This window comes from Heterocephalus glaber, unplaced genomic scaffold (genome assembly GCF_053883595.1).
Source record: "Heterocephalus glaber isolate CG9 unplaced genomic scaffold, H.glaber_assembly_v1.0 deba00001190, whole genome shotgun sequence".
Classification (NCBI taxonomy): domain Eukaryota; kingdom Metazoa; phylum Chordata; class Mammalia; order Rodentia; family Bathyergidae; genus Heterocephalus; species Heterocephalus glaber.
Genome location: NW_028258211.1, coordinates 387,046 through 414,878, shown reverse-complemented (window position 1 = coordinate 414,878; position 27,833 = coordinate 387,046). Strand labels below are relative to the sequence as shown.

The following is a 27,833-nucleotide window of genomic DNA, read 5'->3' as shown; positions in this document are numbered from 1 at the left end:
ACTGAATAATCACATTTTCACCACAGGAGCCAAAGAGAGAGAAAGCCATTCTTACCGAAGTAGTTGACTAGCAGGCCTCCGATCATGGCGCCACAGCCTCGTCCCAGGCCCAGGTGCAGGCCCTGCAGGATGCCCTGAGCAGACGTCCGCAGCTCGGGGGGCACAGCCGCACTGAGGTACGAAATGCAGGCCGCCCAGATGGCCGCGTGGGTCACCCCTGGAGAGGAAGAGCGGGAGGGAGTGTAGGGCCTGATCTAAATCCCTTTGGCTACCCTTTGGGAACTGTGAATTACTTATGTAACGAGGCACCTATTCTGTGTTCACAGATATGTATGTACATGTATAAATATATATTTTATGGTAAAATACACATAACAAAATTTATCATTTTAACTATCTTTAAACATGCAGCTCAGTGGCAATAAGGACACTCAAAATGTTGTGCAGCCATCATCTCCAGAAATTTTTTTCGACCCAGACTAAAGCTCTGTGCCCTTTCATCCCTCACCCCAGCCCTCCCTAGTAAGCACCATTACTCTGTCCCCAGGAAGAGGGCCACTCTGGGCATCTCATACATGGGGTTTCATACAGTTCTTGTCCATTTTGTGTCTGGCTTATTTCCCTTAGCGTAGGGCCTCCAAGGTTCATCTATGCTGTGGCATGTACCAGAATGACCTTCCTTGTTACAGCTAAGATTCCACTGTACGTATCAAGCACATTTAAGGTGCGTCTTTCTTCCAATGAGGGACAACTGTTTCCACCTTTTGACTACGGTGACTAGTGCTGCTGTGAACACTGGTAATGCAAGTGTCTGTGGGACTCCCTGGTTTTAATTCTTTTAGGTATGCATTGAGTGGTGGACCTGCTGGGTCATACAGTCACTGTATGTTTAATTCTTCGAGGAACACCAGACTGTTTCCTGCACCGTTGTACATTCCCACCACACAAGCACAGACCCAATTTCTCCACTTCCTTGCCAGAATTTATTTTTTATTTCTTTTAAGTAACAGCAATCCTAAAGGGTGTGAAGCAGTATCTTACTGTGTCTTCGATTTGCATTCCCCTACTTGTTACAGAAACCAAGCATCTTCAGGTGCTTATTGGCCATTTGTGTATCTTCTTTTGAAAAAGGTCTGGTTCAAGTCCTTCACCCACTTTTGAATTGGGTTGATTCTTTTGGTACAGAATTGCAGGAGTTCTTTATAGGTCCTGGATATTCACCCCTTAGTGGCCACCTACTTTGATATTAAGATTATTTCTATTTTTCCCATTTAAATTAGCACAATTCACATACCTTTTACATACCTATATTAACTATAATTTGGTAAGTGATGTTAATGATTCCAAGGATAAAGCAAGTTTTATGCTTCTGAATATAGAGTTTGAATTGGTTTTCTTAGAGTACAGAGGCACATTACCATGCCTCTTAACTATTTTATTTTTTCTTCACATTTGTTGGATGGAACAGAGAAAGGAGATAACAGGTTAAAAATCATTATTTTAATACATGGGAACTGTATGTTGTCTGAATTAAAATCTTCACTGAGGCACTGTTTTAAGTGTGATTTTTAAAAGATAGCATCAAAACAGTTTTACAGCTAGAAGGGATGAAGAAATCATCTGGTTTTGCCTAGATAGAGCCATGGCTCCCTCTTTTAAAAATAACCTCATTTGGAAATAAGATCATCAGAAGCTCTTAACCTATGCTTTCGAAAATTAAACTAAAGGTCAGTATCTTTTAAGATTTGACTTAGCATTAGTCTGTTTCTGGCCAGAAAAGAATAGCAGGGGCTGCATTTACTCTCCTTTCTGAAATAACTTAAAAATGGGACAAAGCATATGAAATAATGTTTTCCTGGACACTGCCCATCAGCAGTGGAGACTGATCCCTGAGAGACAAGAGGGCAGAGGCGCCTGCTTACTGTCCGGTGAGTCCGGATGGGGCAGGGGATGGAAGAGACGTGCTGGTCGAAGCTCTATGAAGCCAAGAGGAGAAAGCTTCTCAGGGAGAAGCAGAGGGTTCCCCTCAAGTGTTCAGCAGTGTACTGATCAGCACACTCACATGCAGAAAGTAGACCACCCAAGACCATTACAGAGAAAAGTACACAGCCCACCTGAGGCTGGGAATAGCATCTGTTCCCACCACCCAGACTCAAAACAACTGGGTCAGTATTATAAAATAATTATTCCTGATGGTGGGCACAGTGATGCACACCTATAATGACAGCACTTGGAAGACCTAGGCAGGCAGAGCTCTATGAGTTCAAGGCCAGCCTGGGCTACATTGTGAACCTGTGTCTCAGAACCAAAAACCAAACAAAAATAGCCCTAGACTAACAACTGCTCTAATTTCATGTAAGAAATCTTAAAAAAAAAAGACCCAAAAGGATCATACTATTTCCAAATGATGTAAGCATGTCCCATATCAAAGCTCAAGAATATTTATAGAAATGCAAAAATATTCAGCACCCAAATAGGGAAAACTCACAATATGTGGCATACAATCAAAAAATCACCTGGGCCAGAGATTTAGCTCTGGTTCTGCTGCCTGCCTTGCAGGCGCAAGGTCCTGAGTTTGGATCCCCAGTACCAAAAAAAAAAAGTCACCAGCCAATGGTGATCTTACTACATAGATTCACAATAGAATAAAACACTTATTTTTACACATTTACACATGCTTCATAGTTGACTAAGAAACATCAAACTATTTTTCTATGCCTTATACATTTTTCATTTAACTGTTTTTTTCCTTAGTACTGGGGACTGGACCCAGTCCAAACACATGGTAGGCAAGCACTCTACTGCAAGCTATAACCCTGACCCTAAGCAGTTTATTTCTTAACAAGAAAGATGGACTAGTTAGTAGTAACATACACAATTAATTAATTCCCAGAGCAGTCAAATAAAATATTTTCTTTATCTTGCTTAACAATGATAAAACCCTAGATAATGGCAGCTCTCTCAGAAATGAATAATACCTGAATAGAATCTCAATTATGAATGCTGACACAGTGGTACTCTGTGGGAATATTTTCATTATATTATTAAAGATGATGTTAACTATTTCTTTGCAGATATGCATATTTTTCATTATCAATACTAGAATAAAATTTAAAAGTATTCCCAAGAAATAAAATTGATTCAAAATTAGACTCTATAGTAAAATCTAAATTGCTGATTCATCCTTAAGAAAGGATTTCTAAAGATCTGAAACTACGTCAAAAAGTTGTAGGTTAACTTTACTGGTGACTCTGTCCAAGCAGTCAACTGCAGGATTTGTAAGTAAAGATGGGCATCGCATATATGCATATATATATATATATATCACAACATTAAAATATATTTTTGGTTATAATCTTAGATCAAATATAATTTTTTTTTTTGGTACCGGGGATCAAACTCAGGACCTTGTGCTTGCGCAGCAGGCGGTGGCACCACTGAGCTAAATCCCCAGCCCCATCACATATAATTCCTGAAGCTATTCTCTTATGGCGGAAGGCTTGGACACATACAAAATCTTCCAATAATGGGCAGTCTCTCTCTCTCCCTCTCTCTCTCTCTCTCTCTCTCTCTGTCTCTCTTGCTCTCTCCCTCTCTCTCTCTGTCTCTCTCGCTCACTCCCTCTCCCTTTCTCCCTTTCCTTCCTTCTCTCTCTCTTCCTCTCTGGGTCTCCTTCAGAATTTGAGTCTTTCAAGATAATTAAAGCATTTTTAGCTTTACTTGCAATGCTTTTAAACTATGTTTAGAATTTGTTTGCTGGTATTAAGTGGCACTTGTAAAAGATTCTCTCCAGTTAGATTTCTAGTTTTATTTTTTTTTCTTATTGGTTTTTGGGACTGATTAGATAATTGGGAGCTACATACTTTAAAGTACCTCAGAACTGGAAAAAAATAAGTCAGGCACAGAGTAAGAATTTGTTTCTGGTACTAATAGCAGAAGGAAAGCCATGCGGCCTATATATATAATCCAGTATTATACATATTCTAGGCAAGATGTGGGATTAAAATTGATTTCTCTGAAATAACTTATTTTGAAATATCTTATCAATGAAAGAATCAATTAAATCTATCCTACTTCCTAGGGGGAAAAACTGCAAAACTAAGCAATCTATAAGAAGGTACTGATTGAGTTAGTATCACCTTTAAAAGTTGTGGTTCTTGTGCTTAAACTTAAATACACAACTTTCCAGTAATCTTTACAATCTCAAACTCCTGTCAATGTTTTTACAACTGTGTTCTGCTCCTCTAGTTTTAAAATAATAAAAAGGCAACCCAGAAATCTAAAAACCTTCCAGAAATTTCCATTGCTATATTACAAAGTTAAGGATGTCTTAACATTTGCGCTACTTACAACAACTGTACTGTAAAATTTAGGAGGTAAAAAGTATCATAATCCACCAAAATGCCTCTGCTTTCTTTACCTTTTATTAGAGTACTAATAAAAAAGCAGTAGATGATTATTCTGTATGTGATGAAATAAGCACACTTATTTGGCGGCACTGTTGAGTGTATTCATACTGGAGCAACAAAATGATAAAGCCTTATGTCTGGGAACTCTGTGGCTAGATCAAACAGAAAAATAAAAGGCCGTAAAAAAGACACACAAATCCACTCTCCCAGCAACAGGAGCGAGCCCTTTGTTGGCTGCTTGTCAGAAATCCTCTGATGCACCCTAAGTGACAGTCCATCTCCACACCACAAAATACGTGCTTTGTAAACGTGATGACAGGTAATGAATGACTCTCGGGGACCGTGGAGGTCACACAGATTTAGTGTCTCGGTACTTCTTTGCCTTTACAGGGTCCAATCAGGGTTAGCTTTGAGGCCTAAGGGAAATAGAGGTATTTCCAACACCTAATCATCGGAGATTCGCTACATGTGAATAACCTAGAATCACTAAAAGTAATGATTAATACATTTTCTTCATTAATAGTATCATTGTGGCAGCTCACTCCACAGAAAACGTTGCTATTTTATACACACTATTTCCTTTATTCCTCCCAATCACAGGTACTACTATTCCTTCATTTTCCGAAAAGGAAACTAAGCCACAGAGAGATCAATCAGAGTGCTTTCTTCAAGGCCCCACAGACAGTGGAGCAGGGGACAGGATCTGAACCCAAGATACAGTATCTAAGTTTAGAACTTAAGGGCTTTAATGCCTCACTGTGTCCTCCCGATAACTAGTAATACTCTGTAATAAATGTAACCATCTGCTCTGAGAGCTTCTGTTGATATCAAGCATGCATAGCAATCTATCTTCTTAAAATAATGGATACTGTATTAACTACCTCCTTCTGTTCCTAAAGAGCTAACATATCAAGCATATTATCATATATATTTATAGGCCCTACCTCTTTACCTTATAATATTCAATACTGATAACCGATTCTGCAACATGCATTTAAAAATTACTCTGTCTTGGCCACAAGAGTGCTCCACTGCAATGCATGCATGTAGGAGCAAGAAAACAATTCCTCTCTTCTCTAGTAGCCAGCTGCGCTTTGTGAAATGCTGTGTGGCTTAGGGAAATCACATCATAATAGCTGGGAGGAGCAAGAACTGACAAAGTATTGCAAACTGGGATTGTTGTTTGTCCTGCTTCTGCCACTGATGCATGCTCACTGAACAAAATTATCCCCTCAGTACCGACAGAGAATTAGCGGTGACAAACCTTTCCCAGTGACAGACCAGAGCATAATTTCACTTAGTTCAGTGCAATTCTCCAGTGCCAGGGTGAAAGATGCTTCCAGAAGATCAGCCTGGTGAACATCAATGAGCGACTGCTCCACCTGAGAAAAGGCCTTCGCAGGGCAGGCAGAGTCTGGATTGATCACTTAAGGTGGTGCTAGCTGTTGTCACAGAGAATCCCCAGGATCTTCGTGGCTTTATCCCCAGATACTTTCTTTTCTTTCTCAGACAAAGTCCACTGTGCAGGAGGCAGGAGGAGCAGTGGCTCCACTCCATAAAGGAATTCAGGGACCCGGGTACAGAGACTCTGTGCTCTTCAATGCCTGGTTAGCCGGATGTCACTGTCCAGCTGGCAGAAGAGGGAGAAGACGGTGCATGGGACATTTTATGGGCACACATCATTTTTGTGTTCATTTCACTGGCCAGAGGCACTACCTGGTCAGACCTAAAGGATGCTGGGAAATGGAGTCCAGCCGTTGGTCCTCGAAGAGGAAGACAGCAGCTGAAGAGCAAGCCGGGCTCCTTGCCAGAGCCGGGGCCACAGACAGCACAGGACTCTCCAAAGCCAGAAGCCCTCACAACATGCTAGGAACCTAGCAGCGGCAGCACAAGTCTTCAGTGTGCCACACGAAAGAGACTTTATAGAAGACATGTTAACAATTACATATTAAAGGCCAACACATCCATGCCCACCAATGCATGACACTGTAAGACTCACCTTCATACATTTAGTCAGCACTCTTTACTGAACCACTGTACTACGCGCCAGTTACCCTGATAGGCTTTGAGAACATGACAGCATACAAGAAATGTCCCCAGACACCAGAGTTCCGTTGAGAGGGAGAACAGGACAGGATTCACCTGAGTGAGCAGCAGAGCAAGTCCCTGAGCAGACCCACCTGCCCAGCACAGGGGTTGGCACAGCTCTGTGGCTGAAGAGAATCCCTGGGACTAAGCCTTGGCAGGAGGAAGGCACTTTGGGTAAAAAGTACCCTGCACAGGGCTGGAGAAAACTTCCAAACCCCACACACGAGTACAATAGACAGAGGAAGTAAAATAGCAGACCTTCTATGAGCTGTAGCCTGCAGGTTTTTAAAAAAATGAGTTCCTGAAAAATAAAATCTACTCTTGATACGGCAGTGTTTGGGGATTACGCATGCTGACACTGCCTTCGGTGTGTTTTCAAAGCGGGTTTTAGAGATTACCACCCAAAACGAAGTGTGTTTAATGGCAAGACTTCACACACTTTACACTACATGCTCAGTGTTGTCCCACAGGAAGGCACATATGACAACTGCTTTTGTGTCAAAGCCAGCAAAAATGTCACTTCCTCAAAGAAAACTTCAAGAACAGTATGCACTAGATAGTCACGATTCCTTCATGCTCAGAGCCTACTTATAGCTTCCATGCATAATTGCAGTTTAACCTCTGAGAGTAGACTCTTAAATTCCATGCCCTGGTGCTGATTTATGTATGTATAATTTGTTTTCCATTTTTGTTACCGTATATCATCTGACATCTACTGGATGCTATGTGTCACGTCCTGTGCTAACCAGTTTGAATGGAGTGGTTTATCTAATATCCATATCAACTTCCATTATTAATGGCTCTGGAGTGTGAGGCTTAGAGAGGCTAAGTGTCCTCCCTAAAGACCACAGGGCTTGGGAAAGGGAGCTGGAATTCAAACTCAGTCTAATTCAAGCCTAGCCACTTTCCAGGTTCCAGATTATTGCACATTTTACAGAATGAGGTGAGAGAGTAAGTACATGATTAAAATCATCAGTGTTTTTACAGATGTGCCATGGAGGGCAAGCTGTCATGCTAGGAAGAACTATGATAGTGAAGGTTCAACTGTTAAATTTAGTTCTGAAATTTCTTTCAGATATTTATAGATTTTTTTGAGCTGGAACTTCATGTATTAGTCAAGAGATTTAAAAATTGGAAAATGCCTGAAACGTGGGACTATACGATGAAACAAGCATTTATAGTATATTCCCCTATATGCATAACTCTTCGGTGAATTTTAAAAGTATAAGGTCTTTGTATTCAAGAATTTAAACTAAGGAGACATAACGAGTACTTGTAAAATAGTAAGAGAGTACCTAAGTGCTAAAATGTGTACCGCAGTCCATAGCTTGAGAAGGACTCAGAAAAAGGAGAGCTAAGTGTGGGATTTGATTGCCAGAAAAGGATTCTTGGATCAGAGGACATTTCAGATGACTACCAAATGGACAAAATAATTCCTGTTTTGAAGAAAATATTTTATAGGAATTCTTAGTAACTATAAACCATAGGGTGACAAAGAATAAGATTATTCTATTACACTTCAAAAGACTTTTGATTAAAAATTAATTTTAACAGTAACACAAATGACTTATTTTAATTGTTGTTTTTTGAGACAGGGTCTTGCTATGTAGTCCAGGCTGGTCTCAAACTTGTGGTGATCCTCCTGCCTCAGCCTACCAGTGCTGGGATTACAGGAGTGTGAGCTACCACTCCTAGATATCATAGGTGACATTTTATGTCATTTTACCAGTTGAAATTCTAATGCATATCTGTCTATCTCAGTTATTCATGTCACAAAATGTTTGTATTTAAAAGGTTAAGTCAGACAAAATTTCCAATGTGGATAATAACCGAATGGAACCATGTTTAGAAGGTCTACTGTCAGATAGGGGCTGCATAGTAATCCTCTTATAATTTCCTCAGAGGAAGGAAAATGTGGTTCTTAGTCAGTGGAGTAGGCATGCTATTTTAGGCAAACAGAGGAAAGCTTCATAAATGTCAGCCCAGGCCCTCCTACTGGTCACATTAAAAAGTCATCTTTCATCAAAATCTCAACCCAGCTCCTACTGGGAGCACATTTCACAGAGAAGGAGCGACCCAGCCATCATTTTCACCCCTCAGCCCTGGAGCTGTTCACTCAAATGAGCTAAAAAGGCTCCTTTAGTTATAGGAGCCCTTGGGCTCCCTTTACATCTTGGTAGCAAGAGTAATCTTGATCATATGCATCTCTGAGTTTTGCAAGGATTTACTATAAGCAATACTCACATAGTTAAGGAGCATAACAAATTCAAGCCTGATTTTTATCAAATGTTTATATTCTTGATAACCATGCATGCTAAAGTGCTTCTTATACAAAAGAACAGGTGAACATTCCTATGAGGTTTGAAAATGAGATCTTGAGAAATAAATATAAACTCATCATGTCACCACCACCATCCACCAATGCGTGTATGCACTTAGTTCCGCTGTCTCTTTTTAAAAATATATTTTAGGCTCTTCCTGGGCAAGAAATATGGCTTGGGCTTCTTGACTAACATGTTTGCTGTAAATGGTAGCCGAACTGCTGAAAGGATCAGACTACAAAAGCACAGGGGCTGCTGAATGTGAGAAAGGTCACAAGAAACAAGCTCACAACACCAAACAGTACCTAGTGGTCTCATCTTGGCCCCCAAGACAGATGCCTCACAGCCCCTTTCCCATGAGGCTGGCCAGGAGGACATCTTCCCCCACCCACCTGCTAAGTCCTATCCACATGTCCTGAGGAGACAGAACGGTGAGAGGGTGATCCAGAACTGAAGGAAAACAAGGAATTCTCCACTGTTAGTTACAGACAACACAAAGGGGGGGGGAGCTGGCTAGTTGGTGACGGCGACCACAGCAATACTGTCGTATCCCACCTTCAGCTGCCCATTAAATGGTACTGGCTGCAGGATAATTGGGGGATGAGCCAAGGGGTGAAAGCTGAAGAGACTGAATTCACTATATCCTTTCTGGAAGACTCTCATGTGACAAGGAAGTGCTGGTCGTTCAGTGTCAAAATTGTTAGGGATGACGGGTAATAGTCCACTCCCAGCCTCCCTTCCCAAGACACTGATAAAACTCAGGCAAGAGGTGAAGTCAGTGATTGAAGGCGCATCTACCACGGTAGTGTTCTTATCCTAAAATTAAATCCTTCAGTGTCTTCTTGCATCCTAAGTAGAGTCTCCTTTAAGCACGGGGACTTTGAAGTCTTTTGGACAAGCCCTGTCAAAATCAGCAGAATCAAGGCTGCCAAAACAAACCTTTTTAGTCAGAAATGTATTCCTGTGACACAAGATTTATTCCACATGGATGACCCACTACTTTCTGTGGTATGGGCACAGATCCAACAAAGGCAAGCGATTTTGCTTTTGCTCTACAGCCGAGATACTCAGCACTTCCTGGTGCCAGGGAATGAAGCCATCTCCTCCAGCTTTGGAGACAGCGAGCTCTGGAACCTGCTCACAGAGCCCTCTGTTGGATCTGCATTTACAGATCTTTGTTTTCACTTGCTTCAGATCAGTAACCAGGTTCCTACTGGCACAGGGGAGAGTACGAGACACGGAAGTATAAGCCATAGCAAAAAGCCTGTTTAGAGTCAGAACATGGCCAGCTCCCAGATCCTGGGCTCACAGGCCCTGAGGTGCAGATGGGAACAGGAAAGATATGTCCTGAGTTGGCAGCCTGGGTAGGGACCCCATACAGCCCTACCTACACCACCCCCCACTTATATCCCTGATGCAACTTTTCCACCTTCTGCTTCCACTTATCTTCCACTTCCCACGTCCACAACCTGACAAGCACCTTCTCTCCGCTGAAAGGCTGAAGGCCACCTCTGAAGGCCACCGGGAGGATTCCTAGTGGCCCTTTCTACTCCAGCTCAGTGAGATTTCCTTGGGGAATTTCTCGGTCAAATCTTCATCCTCCACTCCCTGATTCACAAAGTTAATTATCCCCTGCACTGAGCTCCTGCCTGTTTCCCAGCACATCTTCCTGTGATTCCATCTAACACACTGTATAGTAATTATGTGTTTACACATCTGGCTTCCGGAACAGATGGTGAGACTTTGGACCTGAGTTAATTATTATTATTATTATTAATATTCCCAGCACCAGCATGTTGTCTAGCTCTTAGCAGCCATTTAATACATCTTTGATAAACTAACAGGAAAAGAGGTTTTAAGTTCACAATAACATTTGATTTTTCCTGATATTTTTCTGTTGTTCCTTTAACCATTTTATGAATGCTATTTTTCTTGAGTCTCTTATGCAAACTGTTCTTTTCTGTCTTCTTTTTATCTTTTACTTTGTCAGTGCTGGGGATGGAATCCAGGGCCTCATACATACTAGGCAATCACCCCACCACTGAGCTACCCAGCCCCAAACTGTTCTTTTCTATATAACTCATATTAAAAGGAGGAAAGGTATGTGTATATATTATTCCAATACACTCTTTACAGTAGGCACAGAAATCTTGTTATAGAGTCTATACACAGTAATATGCCAATTAAAAAAGCAATTAAGCCAGATACAGAGAAAAGAGGAACTAGAAGTGGGAAGTCTTAAGAACTGGATACATGTACCTTGTTGCACAATTCTTTTTTTTTTCCAGTACCAGGAATCAAACTCAGGACACCTTGTGCTTGCCAGGCAGGTGCGGCACTGCTGAGCTAAATTCCCAGCTGCACAGTTCTTTCTTGTAGTTCACATTCAGTGTTTTGTTATTCTGAAATACCTAAACCTCATACGTGTGCCTTACCTCAAAACGTCTCCTGAGTGGTCATCATTGCAGTCATTTCCTTTTACCTATTTGTAAATAGATCTCCTTTCACCAGTTACATCGCACAGAAGTCCTAAGAAAAAGCACCCTCCAAGTGTGTATAGTTTTGAATTTTATAACTAGAATATGACTATAAATTATATCTCCTTTAAGTTAGGGTGCTCTTTCTCATCACCATGATGGAGTCTGATGAATGAGGTTGTGCCATTTTTGTACATTTTGTAAGGATGGTAATTGTGAATCTTTCATCTGAAAAGACTGAAAGGGCTGAGTTGCATTTGCATCCACAGGGTCAGGAAAAATGATAATGGCAATCTTTACTAAACAAGTTATACAAAATCACTGTATAATTATAATTAATGATTGTATAATTAATGATACAGGAAGCTACGCTGTCACAGTAGATTCAACTCCAGTGATCCTGTCCTTGTCCTAAGCCTTTTTTCCCCTTTTGTGGTACTGGGGATTGAACTATGGGAGTATTGAGCTACATCCTCAGCTCTTTTTATTGCTTTTTTTGAAATTCTGAGGCAGGGTCTCATTAAGTTGCCAAAGCTGGCCATGAACTTGTGATCTTCCTGCCTCAACATGGGATTACAGGTGTGCACCATCACGGCTGACTTCTAAGCCTTTATTTTAATCATAATGTCAATCACTAGATAGGTTAGTTGAGCTGCTAACAGGGGTTTTGGGGATCTAGTCAGGATTATATGGGCTAATATGGCAATGAGCTTTGAATATAAATCCATGTTTTCAATGCTTTTAACACGTTCACGACAAGGCTGTAATTTGTATGCCTTGCTGCTGGACAGCTCTGAACCACCAATGGTACAGGCATGACTGTCCCAGCTGGTGATATGGGACAGTCCCATGTGGTGGTACAAGCCACCCGATGGTGCAGTCATGCCTGTACCACCAGTAGTTCAAGCCAGGCGGAACATGTTAAGCCACAGAGCAAGAGCCTCCTAGAAAATTTTTAAGAATTATACTTTGATGGAAAATGATGCCCTAAGAAGGAAAAGAACTTGGGTCAGGATACCTGAGCTGAGATTTAGAAGATTCATGGAAAACAGTCATATGATTGTAAAGCTCTAGCTACAGGCCACCAGCTGGAATAAAAGTATCTGGAGATAAAACAATTATGACAAAAATATTTTTCCAATAACTGTAGTTAACCTAAAAAACCAAAAGAATCTAAAGCGTTGAAACATAAAATCCTTTTTTAAAGCCACCTTTGGATGCCTATGCTTATGAGTGTCACTGGAGTTTATCTTGAGTTCCCTCTTTGTTTAATCACCAGGGTGTGGGTCAAATCCTGCCTGTTTGGCTCAACACAGAGCAGCACCCTGGGTAACTGAGGAACCAGCGCCCCGACGTCATCTCTTCCTTGACAACCACTTCACAGTCATGTCACAGGAGGCCCACCTTCCTTTGTAGAAGCATGTTGAACCCTTTTGCAAAGATGTGGCATGGTTAGGTTGAGAAACAACCCCAATTCCACTTCTAACTCACCTTGAAGAACTTCCATGGGGAGCACAGTCCAGGCATTTTCCAGGTAGGAAATATAAATATAGCGAGCTGTATTGCAGGCCAAGCCAATATACAGAACCCTAAAAAAACCAAAGGAAAATAAATTGAGGCTACAGTAGGAAGCACAAATCATCCAAATATTATCTACTTTTTTCCCCTCCTCAAACCACCCATCACTTAACAGACAATGTTCCAAGCTTAGGACCAGGAAAGCTAAAGGACAATTAAATTTAAGGAATTTAGGAATAAGAAGACTGCTTCTAACCTACCTGCCCTCAGCGTTCCCCAAATGCTTAATATAAAAGCGAACCTCACCCTTCCTGAAACTCACTAGTAGCAGAGACAATGCTTTTTTAAGATAGTCTGGGCACATTGCCATCTGTAATGACATTACTGGCTTCCTTCCAAGTGGCTGTAGGGTAAATATGCCCAGGATTGAGGCCTCTTAACAGTGACGGGGGGAGGACGGGATCCGAATTAGAACATATGAACACGAATGTGGTCTCACTTATAATACCCAGGACACCATGCAGTTTTACAAGGAAACTCAAGATCATTGAAAACTATCATCTAATGATGAATAATGAACTACTTAGAAATCAAATACTTTTTCCTATCTGTTCAAACGATACGTTCATTATTTTTAAAAATATTCATAATATCATGTGCTTAGAAAACTGATAAATATATATTCACCTCTTAATTTCCACCACCGCCAACATTACCACCACCAAAAGTCTAAGTACAAACAAAATAAGCAAGGCCCTGAAGTGGTACTCCAAGCATAAGATTACAGCCTCTCTCATTCTGAACTGGAAAGGCGGGTTGGTTTGGAAGCACCTGGCAGCTGCTTCTTGTACAAAATACAGTCTGATGGTAGAATTTCTCTTTCTCAATTGTCTTCCATTTTTTGGCTCATTTTCCTAACCTTCATGTTTTTCTTGTTTTCTGAGTCCAAACAGATGAAAGCCAGAAGGTAAAAGAAATAAACCAACATGACTACAGTACTGTCCTAATTTTGCTCAATTATATTTTTATATTAAACTCTGTCATATAAACAGTTTGTTCTGTTTTTCCAACTTTGAATCAAGGAAAAGAAACAAAAGCACCTGGGTGGCATTAATCATAAATACGGGGAAAAGACAAAAAAGGGTTGTGGGGTAGGAAGAGATAAGAAATGGGGTTAAAGGGACTTCGGGGTTCTCCCTGGAGTATCAGAAAGGCCGGGTGGTCCAGTTCTATGGCCATTATATCTTTCAAACTTGTTGTCTGAGGACAAAAGTTTTACTCTTTGATACAAATTTTGTTGAATAAACTTGCTCCAGCTGCTAGAGAAAGGAAGTTAAAATGCAAAATATACTAAAAAACCCCCACGCACACACAAAACATGTTCCACGATCCTCCTTCTGCTTCTTTTTTGAGCTGCGGACTAGCTCTGTGGATGACCTCTGCCTAGTGCAGCCCACACCTCAGCCCGTGTTTTCTAGGAGGGGCCATGAGGTCAGCAGTCTAGGCTTTGAGGCACACAGTCTGCTACAACTGCCCAACCGACTGTGCTGTGTGGAAGAAGCCCGACACAATACGTAACTGACTAAGCACAGCTGCACTCCAAAAAAATCTTGTATTATGAACAATGAAATCTAAATTTTATATAATTTTCATGTGTCATAAAGTCTTATTCTTGTGATTTTTTTTCTCAACTATTTTAAAGGTAGAGATGATTCTCAGTTTGTGGGCCATATAAACACAAGCAGCCAGCCAAATTTGGCCCATAGGCCATACATAGTATTGGCAGTACACGTTGACTGGTAATTATAATAAAACTGGTATTTTTTTTCAACAATGTGGAAGAAATAGATATAATTAATTGTGAAGTCATTCTGAAATTCCTAACAGTGCAGATTAGCTGTTGTGTCCCACTTTTCTAAGTTTAAGCAATTACAATATGGCCGAATGGCTTTTAAGTGACATACAAAACCATAATGAACATTAATTTCCTAATAAACATTTATCACAAGGTACTATACACTGTGCTGGACCCAAGGGAATGAAAATGAAGAGGAAATTCTCTTTGCCTTCAAGGAATTTAGTCAAATAGGTAGAAAGACACATACGCAAATGAGTCAAATAAAATATGCTAAAAGACATGTGCTATGGGAACACAAAGAAATGGCCCTAAGCCACCTATCCAGACCCCTGGGTCAGAGATGGACAAACAAGCTGGGGAGCATCACCACCAGCAGGAACAAAGTGAACAACGGTTAACCATTAAACATCACACATCTGTGGCCAAAGGTGGTTTGAAAGATAGAAGGGTCATAATCTAAGGACTGACGAAGAGATAAGTGGATTTTTCTAGTCCAGACACATTCTAGAAACTATTCCAGAGACAACACAGAGTGTGAGCAGCAAAAATGGCCTCCACAGGCTCTTCCTATCATGCTCTTCTGCATCTTTCCACATACTCATCCTTGGTGTCAGAGAATGAACAGAGATCCGGCCCTGTATTTCACACAGCTATAAAAAGACAAGGAAATGATGCATGAGTTTGGGCCCATGGTTCTCCAAGCTGATGGGGTCTTTATCTGGGTTTCTATTTTGGCTTAAGAATGATGCAACATCCCAGCTAAATTAGTATTCAGTATTATTACTATCTCTTGTATCTCTTGGGAAGCTATATGTAAATAAATCAGATAGTTGCCTGGTGTTTTTTTAAGGCACATGAAATAATTAGTGTTGCTATAATCATTTTATTTCTGGACAAAGAAAATGATAGTCTATAAAGATAGACTTAAGGAAAGTGCTTGTTTCCTTCAAGAGTCAGGGGGCATTTGTAACACAATGGGGACAACTGAACCAAAGCTGGTGAGATAAACAAGATTATATCACAGAATGTCTTTCCTTGCAGCCTATCTGGCACAACACTCCACCTAGCTTCCTGTCCTCCAGCCCCTATGAATGCCAGAGGGACCGACTGGGTCACAGTCTCCAGCCATGCCTCATCTTGATGATCTTGCTCCTCCTTATCTTACTTAGCTCTATCTCATACCAGGCCCAACCACCCCCCTTTACAGCTTCATGTGCCTCTCTGCATAACACTTACTTGTAACTACAGATGTGCAGCCTGACCATATCTCCATGGAGGGTGAGGACTCCAATATTATGTTAGCTCACTTTTATCCCCAGTGCCTGACACATTAACAGGCACTCAATAAATACTCATCAACTCGAGGGAAAATATGAATAAGTCTAACACCAAGTAATAGTTATTGAATACATTCTGTGCTAAATACTAAGGATACAGTGAACAAGATAATATATATATATATATATATATTATGTACATATTATACTTAGAATTGTATATGTATGTATTTTAAGATACCCAGTTATGGTATAGGGTTTGTGACAGAATGAATTGACTTATTTCTCCCCAGAAATAGGAAGATTAAAAAAATAGACGTCCATAATTAGCAACTGTTTTGGCTAATGTTAATAGGTTGTAGCTGAAGATAAATATGGTCACTTATGTGTGTGGATATGTGATAGTTCAGTGAACAACTGACCACAGCTTGCTTTCAGTGGGGGACATTCTGAAGCACTATGCAGTGGAACCTAACACTTGTACAAAAGCAGATAACAAGGTTCTGCACGCCACAGGCCGATCTCACCAGATTAGAAGGAGTTAGCCTGCAAGCCACAACACACAGCCACCGGTATTTTCATGAGACAGCTGAAGGGTTCACCAACAGAGTCCCTGCAGGCCACTAAACAGCGATCACCAAGTAGGGACAGCTGGCCCCTAACTCACCCTTACAGAACATAGCCTAAGAACTATACTGTATGTCAGGAGAGTGAATGAGGGCAAAACCATAGCCATCTGGCCATGTGTGTTTTATGCAACTACCAATACTTTCTTCTATTGTTTCTTCTAGAAAAAGAAAAGGCACAAATGAAGTACAAGCTGGGTGTAGTACTGCACAACTATAAATACCCCAGTTATTCCCAGTGTCTTAGTTTTCTTCTCATTGCTGAGACAAAATACCCAACACCACAAGTTATAGGAGGAAAGGTTCCCTTCAGCTTGTAGTTTGTCCAGGTTTCAGTCCATAGTCAGCTGACTCCAAGGCAGGGTGGCATGGCAGAGGGGCATCACAGGGGAAAAATAGTTCATGGCAAAGCAGGGAAGGCAGAAGGCAGCAGGCAGCAAAGCAGCAGCAGAAGGAACCAAGCCTTATATTTCATCCAGGCAACCTGCCCTTTGGGCAGTCCCAACCATACCCAGGGTGGGGCATCCTTAATCCCAGCATCACACACCCTAGATCCAGCCACTTCTGAAGAACCTCACCTATGACCACATGAGGCTTTCGGAGGATATCCACAGATACAATCCATAACACCCAGCTACTCGGGAGGCTGAGGTGGGAGGATTGCAAGTTCAAGGCTAGCGTGGGCAGCTTAGAGACCTCTCTACCCTGTCTCCAACAACAACAAACAACAACAATGTAAAATGTGGGTCTCTGCTGGGTTTAAATCATTCTTTATTTTGCAACCCTCAGTTCTTTCCTCTCTAAATGATTAATAAGCTAAGAGTGTGATTACCATCAGTAGAGTCACTGTGCTGGTTTCTGGCTATATTTACATCTCTTCATTGTTCCTTTAATTCATCTGTCTACTTTTAATTTACTGGCTACTTATTCTTAGTTGTGTGCATTTCCAGGTAGGCCATTAAGGATATTCAAAACCAAACAGAACCTTGATAAATGGAATCCAACCACATAGAAGACACAATATGCTGTTTTGATATGTTTTCCAGTTGGTAAAAATCAAATGAACACACACACACGCTATGATTTTGTTTAAAAACTTTTCATGATGTGGCCTGAGGTACACATACAAAACAAATGCTATAATTTCCCAGGAAGGGTAACTGATATTTGGTTTGGCATAGTGGTTAATTTGCAAAGGACCTCAATAGTTTTAGTTGGCCCAAACCTAAATTAGAGGGAACTAAACAAGTTCATTAAAATTCAGACTGAAGGAATACGATGACCAAATCACAAGAAGAGAATCATCCCACTGTTCTTGACTTTGGCTAGACCACAGCAGGAATGGATACAATTAAAAGTGATGCATTTTAAGAGGTCAATGATAAAAGAAAGAAAAATATGAAAAGAGCCAGAGTAAGAGGGGAAAAGAAAAGAGTGTCTTGGACAAGATGACGTGGAAGAAATCCCTTGGGAACTGGAGAGGCTCGGCTGCAGGTGAGACATTCAAGGTGAAGGCTTTTCGGCTGAAGAGGGCGCCACAGTTGGACCCAGACCAGTCAGGACAGCAGAAGCCACTGTCTTACCTGACTGTCTTTTTCAGCTGAACTTGACCCTGGAGCTGGCTAGGACCTCCTGCATAGCCTGGGTTAGCTCAGCCATGGGAGACAGTGCTAACAGGAGACTCCCAGGTTCTGGTCACAGCATTTGAGATCTGGTTAGAGCTCCACCTAAAGCCATTTACAGACTTTTCACTTAGATGACACATTCCCTGTTTTGTTTAAGCCATTTTAAGTTTTCAGTCACACTCACTGATAGTCCCAAGTGACACAAAAATCTTAGCTGTCTTGTGAGGTAGCAAGTTCCCCATCACTGGACGCAGCCAAGGGAAGGCTAGGTTTCCACCTGTCAAGGACTGTGATAGGAAGCCAGGTCTACGTGACTGCATTAATATTCTGGAGCTGCCATAAAAATACCACAGATCCTGTTTAAGTAATAGAAATTTATCCCCTTACAATTCCGAGGGCTAGAAGTCCAAGCTCAAGGGTTGCCAAGGGTTGAGCTCCTCCTTGGCTGGCAGGTGGCTGTCTTCTCCCTGTGTCATCACGAAATCTTCCCTGTCTGTGTCCTAATCTTTTCATAAGTACGTCAGCCATAATGGCTGAGGGGCCATCCTAATGATTTCTTTCAACTTAACCACCTCTTTTAAAGATTCTCTCTCCAAATTCAGCCAGTCTGAGGTTCTGTGGGTGAGGCCCTCAACACAAATTTTCAGAAGTCACAACTGTAGCCATCAAAATGCCACCCAAAGTCACTTATAATTCTGAGACAGCAAACTTCAGCAAGGAATGTGTCTTCCTGAAGAGCTACTAACTTCCTGGATTAGTATTGCAGAAGGTGATGCCTGCAGTCAGGCAGAGGTGGTGGCCTTACAGGATTGTTAGCCTTTATCATACCACCTAATCTAGCCATATTTGCTCATTGACTTTATCTGGGGGATTGCTATTTACTTTCCCAGTAAAGCAAAAGGCTTGTACAAACAGTGCTAATTACTGTGTTTTCATATGGGCAGCCAGTGGGCAATGGGCTGCCTCTGGCTGAGCTGGTAGAATTCCTGACATGGGCATAGTTGAAGTGGGCTTTTCTCAGGAGTGGTCATAACTGCTTTGGTTACATTTTTTAAAAGATCAGATAAGCCTATAAAGGAAACCTGCAAAACATTGTGTAAATCCGTAAACTATCATTATACCAGATGCAAGTATTTTACCAAGAGCAACCATAACTGGTACAGATTCTGCCTGAGCTCTGAATACATAAGAGAAAAGGCTGAGATTTTATGGTGCCAACTTCCATTCAGGTCAGTTGGCTCCAAAGAAAGAAAATTCTGTATACAGATGTTCCTCCTTTAACAACCTACCTGTTTAACAACTGTTCAGACTTTTACGACTTACAACTGAGGTGTTTGGACTTATGACTCACACTACACTTGCTTATATAGTACTGCAATTTTTGCATAAAACATAGGTTTTATGTTCTATTACACATTACAGTACTGCATGTAAAAGTTATGCAAATAAAAGCAAAGTCATCAAGTTGGAGTTTCCTTTGATCATTTCTTTGTTTTGAATCTTGTACCTACTATAGTGGACCCTTGAGTTATGACTGGCCTGACATAAGAACAACTTGGGTAACACTGGAATTTTAGTTTTAACTTATGACCAAAGTCTTACATTATGACCCTAATGTCAGCCCCTTGTGCTTCCAGATGGTCTCAGATACAGACTTAACCCTTAAAGAGTTCTGGAAGGAATGTGACAACACCCTTTCCTGTGGAATTAACTGAGAAATCCTAGGCCAATGTCTCTCTACAGATGCTGAGAGCTGCCTGGAAGAAAGTATGACCTAAAATTATACAGGAGATGGTCCCGAGTTCAATCCCCGGTACCAAAAAAAATAAATAAAATAAAAAATTATACAGGAGAGAGACTTTGAAGGCAACTGACTAACTTGAGTTACAACCAGCCCTCAGGAATGAGTTGAGTTTGTAAGTCAAGGGTCCACTGTATATATAATTCCTCATCTAGCAACCAATTCACTTAATGACCTAGTCACAGGAACAGAGCTTGGTCATTACATGATAAGTGTCTGTACAGATACCAGTGCCTCTATTATAAATCACATCCCTCCCACTGGTTCGACTGTCTGTTGTACCTGGCATGGACAAGTCTGCATGGATGGCTTTGTGCACATTTTTTTACTTCACAGCAAGAAACATTTGAAGTTTAAGCATGGGAGTGAATGATAAGAGTAGGCAGGGAAGGGCAAGGTCGACAGTGTGGTTTTCACACTAAAAACCACCAAAGCAGAAAGCTGAGCACTAGAGGCAGAACTATCAGAAGCTGCAACATCACCTCCAACTCTCATTTCACAGACAAGGGAAGAGAGGTCCAGAGAGGCGGGATGGGGTCCCAAAGTCAGCTGACCAGTGGATGCTGGAGGTCACTGTCCACCTTGTCCTACAGCACTCCCTTGGAGACTATGCACTGTGCCCCTCTCCTACTCCTTTGCAGCCCCTCTGCAGAGGACTGGCAGTGTGGAGCAGTCAGACTTCTGGACCCAGCTGTGCATTTGGATTAAGGAAGCTGATGTATATTTGCATTGGCTTTCGAAGACAACTGACATTTTAAACTTTGACAAACCACAGGTAAGATTGGGGTAAGAGGAACGTAGAAAAGCAAATGCCACTCAGCAGCTGCCCAATATCCTGGATCACAAAAGAAACAGCTTACCCAGAAGCGAGTGTTATGATGAAATGGGCCCAAAGGCCATGTCTGCCACAGAAACTGCAGGTGCATCTGCTGGAGCAGATGAAGGGGAGTGGGCCTTCCATGCACTGCCCACTGGCTGCACAGCGGCTACACTGCCACACACAGAGCAAACAGGATGGCGAGAGGTGTGTGTGGGAAAGGTCGCTGAGCCTGCAGAGACGTGGCTGGGCACAGGCTGCATCCGGCATCCACCCTCTGAGCTGGACCCACGATCCTTCATGTGTGACACTCAGGGAAAAGTCTTGACCAGCACAGAGGCCAGCTGGGTTTGGGGTCATCTCCCTCTCTTTCTTGAACTTTCACCACTTTCAGACATAGTGCAATCCAGTCTCTACTCACAATGCTAGACACCTTCTCTGTCTGCAGGCCCCCTTAAGCTATGGATTTTTCAAGTAAGGAAAAATAGCATAAATACAGTTACGATCAACTCCTACCCCAAACCTGTCAACTAGTTAAATTTTATGGCAGGAAATTTAGCTTCATCTTTTTTTTTTTTAAATAGGGAAGCCTGATTGAAGAGATTTTGTTCAAACCACTTCTGCCCCTCTTTCTGGGACATTAAGGAGGAGAAAACATCAGCTATGGGGACACAGGAGACCTGCACTTAATGCAAGTCTGGCATCATACTGACCTCTTAGTCATATTTTTATCTGTTCTCCAATATTTTAGCATTTTTCCTTTTTAGTATCTCAAATTTTCCCTTCCAATCATCTTATGAAATAGGAACGACAAGGATTACTATCAATCCTATTCTACAACTAAGGCAATCAAGGTCCTGAAAAGGGAGCCAAACTGGCAGGGTCACGTGGCTAACCAAAGGCACAATCAAGGCTGAAACGTGCTCTTCTGCTGTCTTATCCCAGGCCCTTTCCACTGTGGGCAGAACTGTCCCACCCCAATCGTAAACTTTTGGGGAATTTAAAATCTGTTCCTTTTTCACAAACAAAGTTAATGAACAGCCAGGCATGGTGGCATGATCCCAGCACGCTGGGAGGCTGAGGAAAGAGTATCATTAGTTGGGACCCATCATGGCCAACTCAGTGACTTAGTGAGACCCTCTCTCAAAATAAAAAATAACATGAGCTGGGAATGTAGCTCAGTGTGAAGGCCCTGTGTTCAACTCCAGTGCTGGAACAAAAAAAGTTTTAATGACCATTTTTCCTTAAAATATTGTTTCAAAAAGATTTGTAATAATATTCTAGCTGTATGTGAAACATTCAGTTTCTAACAAAATCTCATTAACAGAGCCAAGAAGAATATAATTAACAGAAATAATATGAAGGAAAGTTATAATTAATAGGAATATGATTCATGGTAGTGAATTAGTAATGATACCAGTCTTCATTTACTGTGATCCCACCAACATCAGTGTCTGGTATATATAAAAAAGAAAATGGGATTTATAAGGCAGAGAGCCTAGGATTATAGTCCCAATCTCCTCTCAGAAAGGTAGATGTTGGGCAAATCATAGCAAATCTGTTATTTTCTAGGCTTGCTTGGTGGATCTGCCCGACCAATCATGTATGTGCTACCAGGAATGTGCATACATGCGGAAGAGTCAGTCTGTCACTGCTGGATGCACTCCTACTATCGTCCCGCTGTGCCAAGCCCTGAGACCCGACGCTAGCGCCCTCTGACTCTTCACAGAGCTGGGGATCCCAAGGCTCTATGGCCACCTCAGCTCTCCCTGCTCTGCTCTCTATTCAGACGTGCATCTTGGTTTCCTGGGATGCCATAACAAGATGTCACAGAGTGGATGCCTTAAACAGCAGATCTTTATTTCTCCTGGTTCTGAAGCCTGGGAGCCTGAGACAAGGGTACTGGTACTGTCAGGTTCTGTGAGGGCATCTTCCTGGCTTGCAGGTGACCTGCATGTGTCCCCACATGGCAGGGGGTGGAAGAGGGAGGGATTGGGGGTACAGAGCAGAGAGAGCAGCTCGAGCTCCCTGGCGTCTCTTCTTATAAGGGCACTAATCCCATTCTCAGGGCCCCTCCTCATGACTTCATCATAACCTCCTCCCCTCCCAAAGGTTCAGACTCGATACCATCTCATTGGTGGTTAGAGCTCCAACATATGAATGCGCGGTGACTGGGAAATAACCCAGTCCACAACAACATACTTCTGGTCTTTAACACTTGCATTCTTGAACATCATTAGGAACCAGCCCGGGGCTCCAGGAACCCTGATGGCTCTCAGGCACTGCACCCCAGCCCCCCAAGAAGATGATCTGATCTATTCACCAATATCAGGTCTCACTGAGCCACTGTAAAAATGCATATAATTAAACTTAACTGTTTTGCAAGGTAGTTTTAACAATAAAATACTTGTGAAAACTATAAATTATAAAGCCCATAAGAATTATTTTTATTGGTGACCTAGACATTAAAACAATCATTATGTGATGTAGTCTAATTAGTTAATACCAGTGTTTATCTGTTTTGATGGTCCCAACATTAGTGAGCAAAAATGAGCTAACCTTCCTGTCGCATGTGACATTTCCTTTTTCATTTTATTATCTGGCCCTACCAGAAGGTGAACTCCATGGGGAGGGGCCTTGTCTGTCTGGTTCACCACTGCATCCATGGGCTAGAACCTCGTCACCCAGTTAAGGCTTCTTTAAAGAGATCATGAATGAACACAATCTTTAACTGTGAATTAATTCTTTCTCTATGATACACAATCACCTTTAGAGATGACTGTTTTGTCACTTATACTCAGTATGAAGTCACTTGGTCACTGACTCCCGTCCTGACAGTGCTAAGAGAGCACCCTGGGGCATAAGCATTTCTCTGGGGGCTGAAGGAGTCATCTGGGGGAACTGGGGCACTTCGGAGGAATGGAGAGCTTGACAAGAAGATAGAGAAGAGGCCTGAAGGTTGACAAAGTTGTGCCAGACACTGGTCACTCAGAACAAACACCTGGTGCCTAGGATTTGTAAAGCAGCAGCTGCGAATCTGCACTTTGGAGCCTGAGTAGCTTGAGTTGAAACTCGACCTCTATTGTTATAGTGCTGTCACCAAGGGCAACTTAACCACCAAAATTCTCATCTTTATAATGAACATAGCAATGCCTACCCCACAAGGCTGCTAATTACAAGGAGTAAACCAGGGTGCATAGGTAAAGCACTTAACGTCTGTCCTTGTGGGTACTTTATAAGTAATAAAGATTCAAATGACAGTGTGATTACTATTATTTTAAAAATATTTTCCTATAATTATATTTTTGTTATGGTTATAGGGTTCTGTTGGTTTTTTTTTACTGTACTTTTATTTATCCTGTAAATTATAGGACTATGCCGAAAGCTTGAAGTTACTAAAAAAAAAAAAAATCTTTCATCTGGACTGGGAACACATGGATCATGAGCTTATGAGTCAAGAAAAAGAACAACTCATAATTTTTCCGAAATTCAAAGAATGAAGGAAGATGGACTTTTCTGAGGCTCTATGAAATTTTTTTTTTTTTTTTTTGGTACTAGAGATCGAACTCGGGTCCTTGAACTTGCGCAGCAGGCAGCGAAACCGCTGAGCTAAATCCCCGGCCCCTAAGATGGAATTTTCTAAAGCAAGTTAAATAATGATTAAAATACATTCTCTACCCAAGTAATTGGCTATTAAAAACATGGAAGCAGAAATTTGCCCACCTTGCTGCCCTGTGCTTTCCCACACTCTGGACATTCACGCCCTGATCTCCTCTGCCCCCAGGTCTTCACTGAGGGGCTGCTATGTCCAAAGCCCCCTCTCCGCCTGGCACACTCAAAGCCTCTCCCTGCACTGTGGGACCCTTCACCCCGCTTTGTAACTCATCTCTACCAAAAGTAAATGGCCTGTTACTGCCTATGTCTACCCCAGTGGAACACGAGTCCCAAGACACCTCCGCTGTCTACCTCACTACATACTCCATACAGTCCCACAGTGTATAGGAGTGCCTCTCACCAGCCTGTGAGTAAACATACTTGTTAGTCAGGCACACTGGCTTGTGCCTGAAATCCCATCGCTCAGCAGGCTAAGGTGGGGGATCACAAGTTCAAGGCCAGACTGAGCTCCATAGTGAGGCCCTGTCTCAAAAAACCCCAAACTTACTGAAGGAGTTAATTAGTAACAACTGTAATAATACTGCCTACTACTCATAGCCGAGCACTTCAGGTGCTATATATTGTCTCATTTTATCTTAATAACAATGCTATAAAGTTAGATTAGTATAACTAACCGGTCTTGAAGAAGCTGAAACTTAACAGCTTAAATTATTGACTTACCCTAGGTCAGTAGAAGGTTTGAATCTAGGTCAGATTAAGGTGCATGCACATCCATGCATGAGTACACACACACACAGTTTGTAGTTGAACTGGCAAAATGAATAAAAGGAAACAAAATAACGGCCAAACTACACAACCGTCCTAGGGCTTATGGAGATCCATGGAGCCACGCATGGACAACTTTGTTCTCTTCTCTCTCTTGTGCTCCTGCCTGGGTGAAATGTCTGGCCAGGAGTGATAAGGACCACCCCCCAGCACCCCACGACTGAGGACTCCTCCAAGGCCAACCACAACCTGCAGGCGGAGCAGGGTCCAAAGCCGTGGAACACAGATGAGCATAACAGGCTTGTTCTTTTGGATAATGTCAGAGCTCCAATCTATATGCTATTATTTTTTCAGGAAGGGGAAAAAAAAGGTAAAGAATAATTGTTTAATATTTCAGAAATCAGATTTTTTTTCCATTCAGGATGGGAAGGCTATGGGGAGATACATCATAAAGTAAGCTTCTGAAAGTTTATTCTCTTCTCTTCCAAAGATCCTGCAAAATTATGTAATTGCAAGCTACCAAATATTTCCATGGATGTGTAGAAATAGAATTAGCCAGATTACATAGGCTTTTGATTTCTGTAAAAAGGCCATAAGTTGACACTGTATGACTCAAGATAATTCAGCAGCTTGTGCCAATACCCAGACAGTCATAAACTTAATGCTGTTTGGGACGACACTGTGCTTTTTTGCTATTTCTTTCTCTCTGTCTATTTGCGTGCATGTGTGTGTGCATGTGTGTGTGTGCGTGCATGCGTGTCTCTCTTGTCCTAGGGAGGGACTCTCACTCTAAGCAGTGCCTTTCCATTGAGCTACATCTTCTGCCTCTTTTTTAAAATAAAGAAATATTAAAATGACTACTCAAATCAGTTGTTGGGCAGTTTGATTTTGTTTGGCAGTGCTGGGGATCAAACCCAGGGCCTTCCTCATGCTGGGCAGTCGCTCTACACTGCATTATACCTCAAGGCCCTGAGGTTAATTCTTAATTAGATATCATACACTTGGACTTGATCTCATTTTAAAGAGAAAGAAATAAAACTTGAGGTCATAGTACTTATATAAAATAGAATTTTAGTCATTTATGCTATTTAGAAAAAGTATATATAACAATGTACATATTAGACACACAAAATCTCAATGCTGATCTGATAAATCTGGATGAACATATACAGCTATGGGCCAGGGATTTAGCTCAGTGGTTCTACCACCTACCTCATAAGCTCAAGGTCCCGAGTTTGATCCCCAATACCAAAAAAAAAAAATATATATATATATATATATATATATATATATAAACAGCTATAATTATACATGTACACATATATTTGGTCCTTCTAGGACCATTTAAGTCTATAAGGGCAAGTGCACGCATTAAGACTACAGCATATCATGCACCAGTAATAGAAAATTATGAGTAGTTTGTCTTATTTCCTTAAAGAAACCAGTATCACAAAGTACAAGTCTTCTTTGTTTGCCATCTTTGCTCCCCTTTGTTCCTTTCTCTTTTCATGCTATCCAAAAAGCCAGGTCTAATATGAATTTAGAACGTTTTCTTCCCCTCCAAATTCAAGCATTTTTCTAAGAATATTACTATAAACCATTAAAATGTTCAACTTTTAAAATTTGTTATTAAAATTTCCATAAATGTACCACACTATGTATCATTTTGAAACCTGCTTTCTCCCTCCATTCAATATATTTTTGAGAGCTTTCATACTGACCCAGTCTATTTCTTTTAACTGCTTGCTATTCCATCTTATGACTCTACTCGATTGGATGTACCCTTTCCTCAATCAATGGCTATTTAGATTGTTTCTGCTTTTCACTGTAAGAAAACTGGAGTAAGCTCATAAGCAAAGTACATGTCTTTGGGCATGTGCGTTAGGGTTCCTCTAGTCAAGACTTTATCTTAAAATGCAGTATTTAGGTCCTAGAGAATTCCAACTTGAACATCACCATAGACTGCTAAACTAGTCTCCATGGTAGTCATATAGAAAATGAGTTTATGGGTCTGTCTCTATGCTTGTCCTGGGGGACACTGACCACCAACCACCTTACCCACTGTTAGAAGGTGACAGTCTATAGCCACCAAATCTATGGCACAAATGCAGTTGGTCCTGCTGGGTTTTTTTTCTTCCAGTACCAGGGATCAAATTCAGGACCTTGTGCTTGCAAGGCAGGCGTGGTGCCACTGAGCTAAATCCCCAGCAGTCCTCCTGTCTTTAGTGCAGCAAGTGCCTCAAGCTACCCAGCCAATGATGGTGGAAGGTAAAACTGAAAGCAACCACCATAACTAAAAGCCCTGGACTCATTTATACTACACCTTGCAACAATAGCCTTTTGTTCTGAACCATGAATAGCTCAATTATAAGTAGTGATGTTACTAATAAGTCAGCCTGGTAGCTATGATATAATATGGTAATGTATTTCTTTGCAAAGATATTCTTTCAAGGAACTACAACAATCAAATTACTCCCTTTCAATTCCAGATCATAAATGCTTCTATTTTTGACATTCTACAGCTTACAATTTAATGATAAAAATCTATATTTAAAATGGCTCTAGGAGGTTTTTTCTGTAAAAATGGGTATCAGTGTCTTTGAAGGTAAAAAGGAAAGGAATAGGAAAATAGAAAT

General features: G+C 41.4%; 2 protein-coding genes across 13 annotated transcripts in view; one reads left to right on the top strand and one right to left on the bottom strand.

Moving 5' to 3' along the window:
* The window catches only part of Nemp2 (nuclear envelope integral membrane protein 2), a 62,000-nt gene extending 35,937 nt beyond the window's left edge, over positions 1-26,063 (top strand). The window contains 1 exon segment of the mRNA XM_087210724.1: positions 27-26,063. The gene's annotated coding sequence lies outside the window, so the exon portion shown is untranslated.
* The window catches only part of Mfsd6 (major facilitator superfamily domain containing 6), a 67,612-nt gene that overhangs the window by 6,099 nt on the left and 33,680 nt on the right, over positions 1-27,833 (bottom strand). For all 12 annotated transcript variants that reach the window (XM_021247743.2, XM_004868974.4, XM_004868967.4 and 9 more), the window contains 2 exons: positions 12,787-12,884; positions 56-217 (listed from right to left, as the gene is read on the bottom strand). In XM_021247743.2, the coding sequence (XP_021103402.1) occupies positions 56-217; positions 12,787-12,884 (260 nt within the window). The remainder of the gene's footprint in view (positions 1-55; positions 218-12,786; positions 12,885-27,833) is intronic.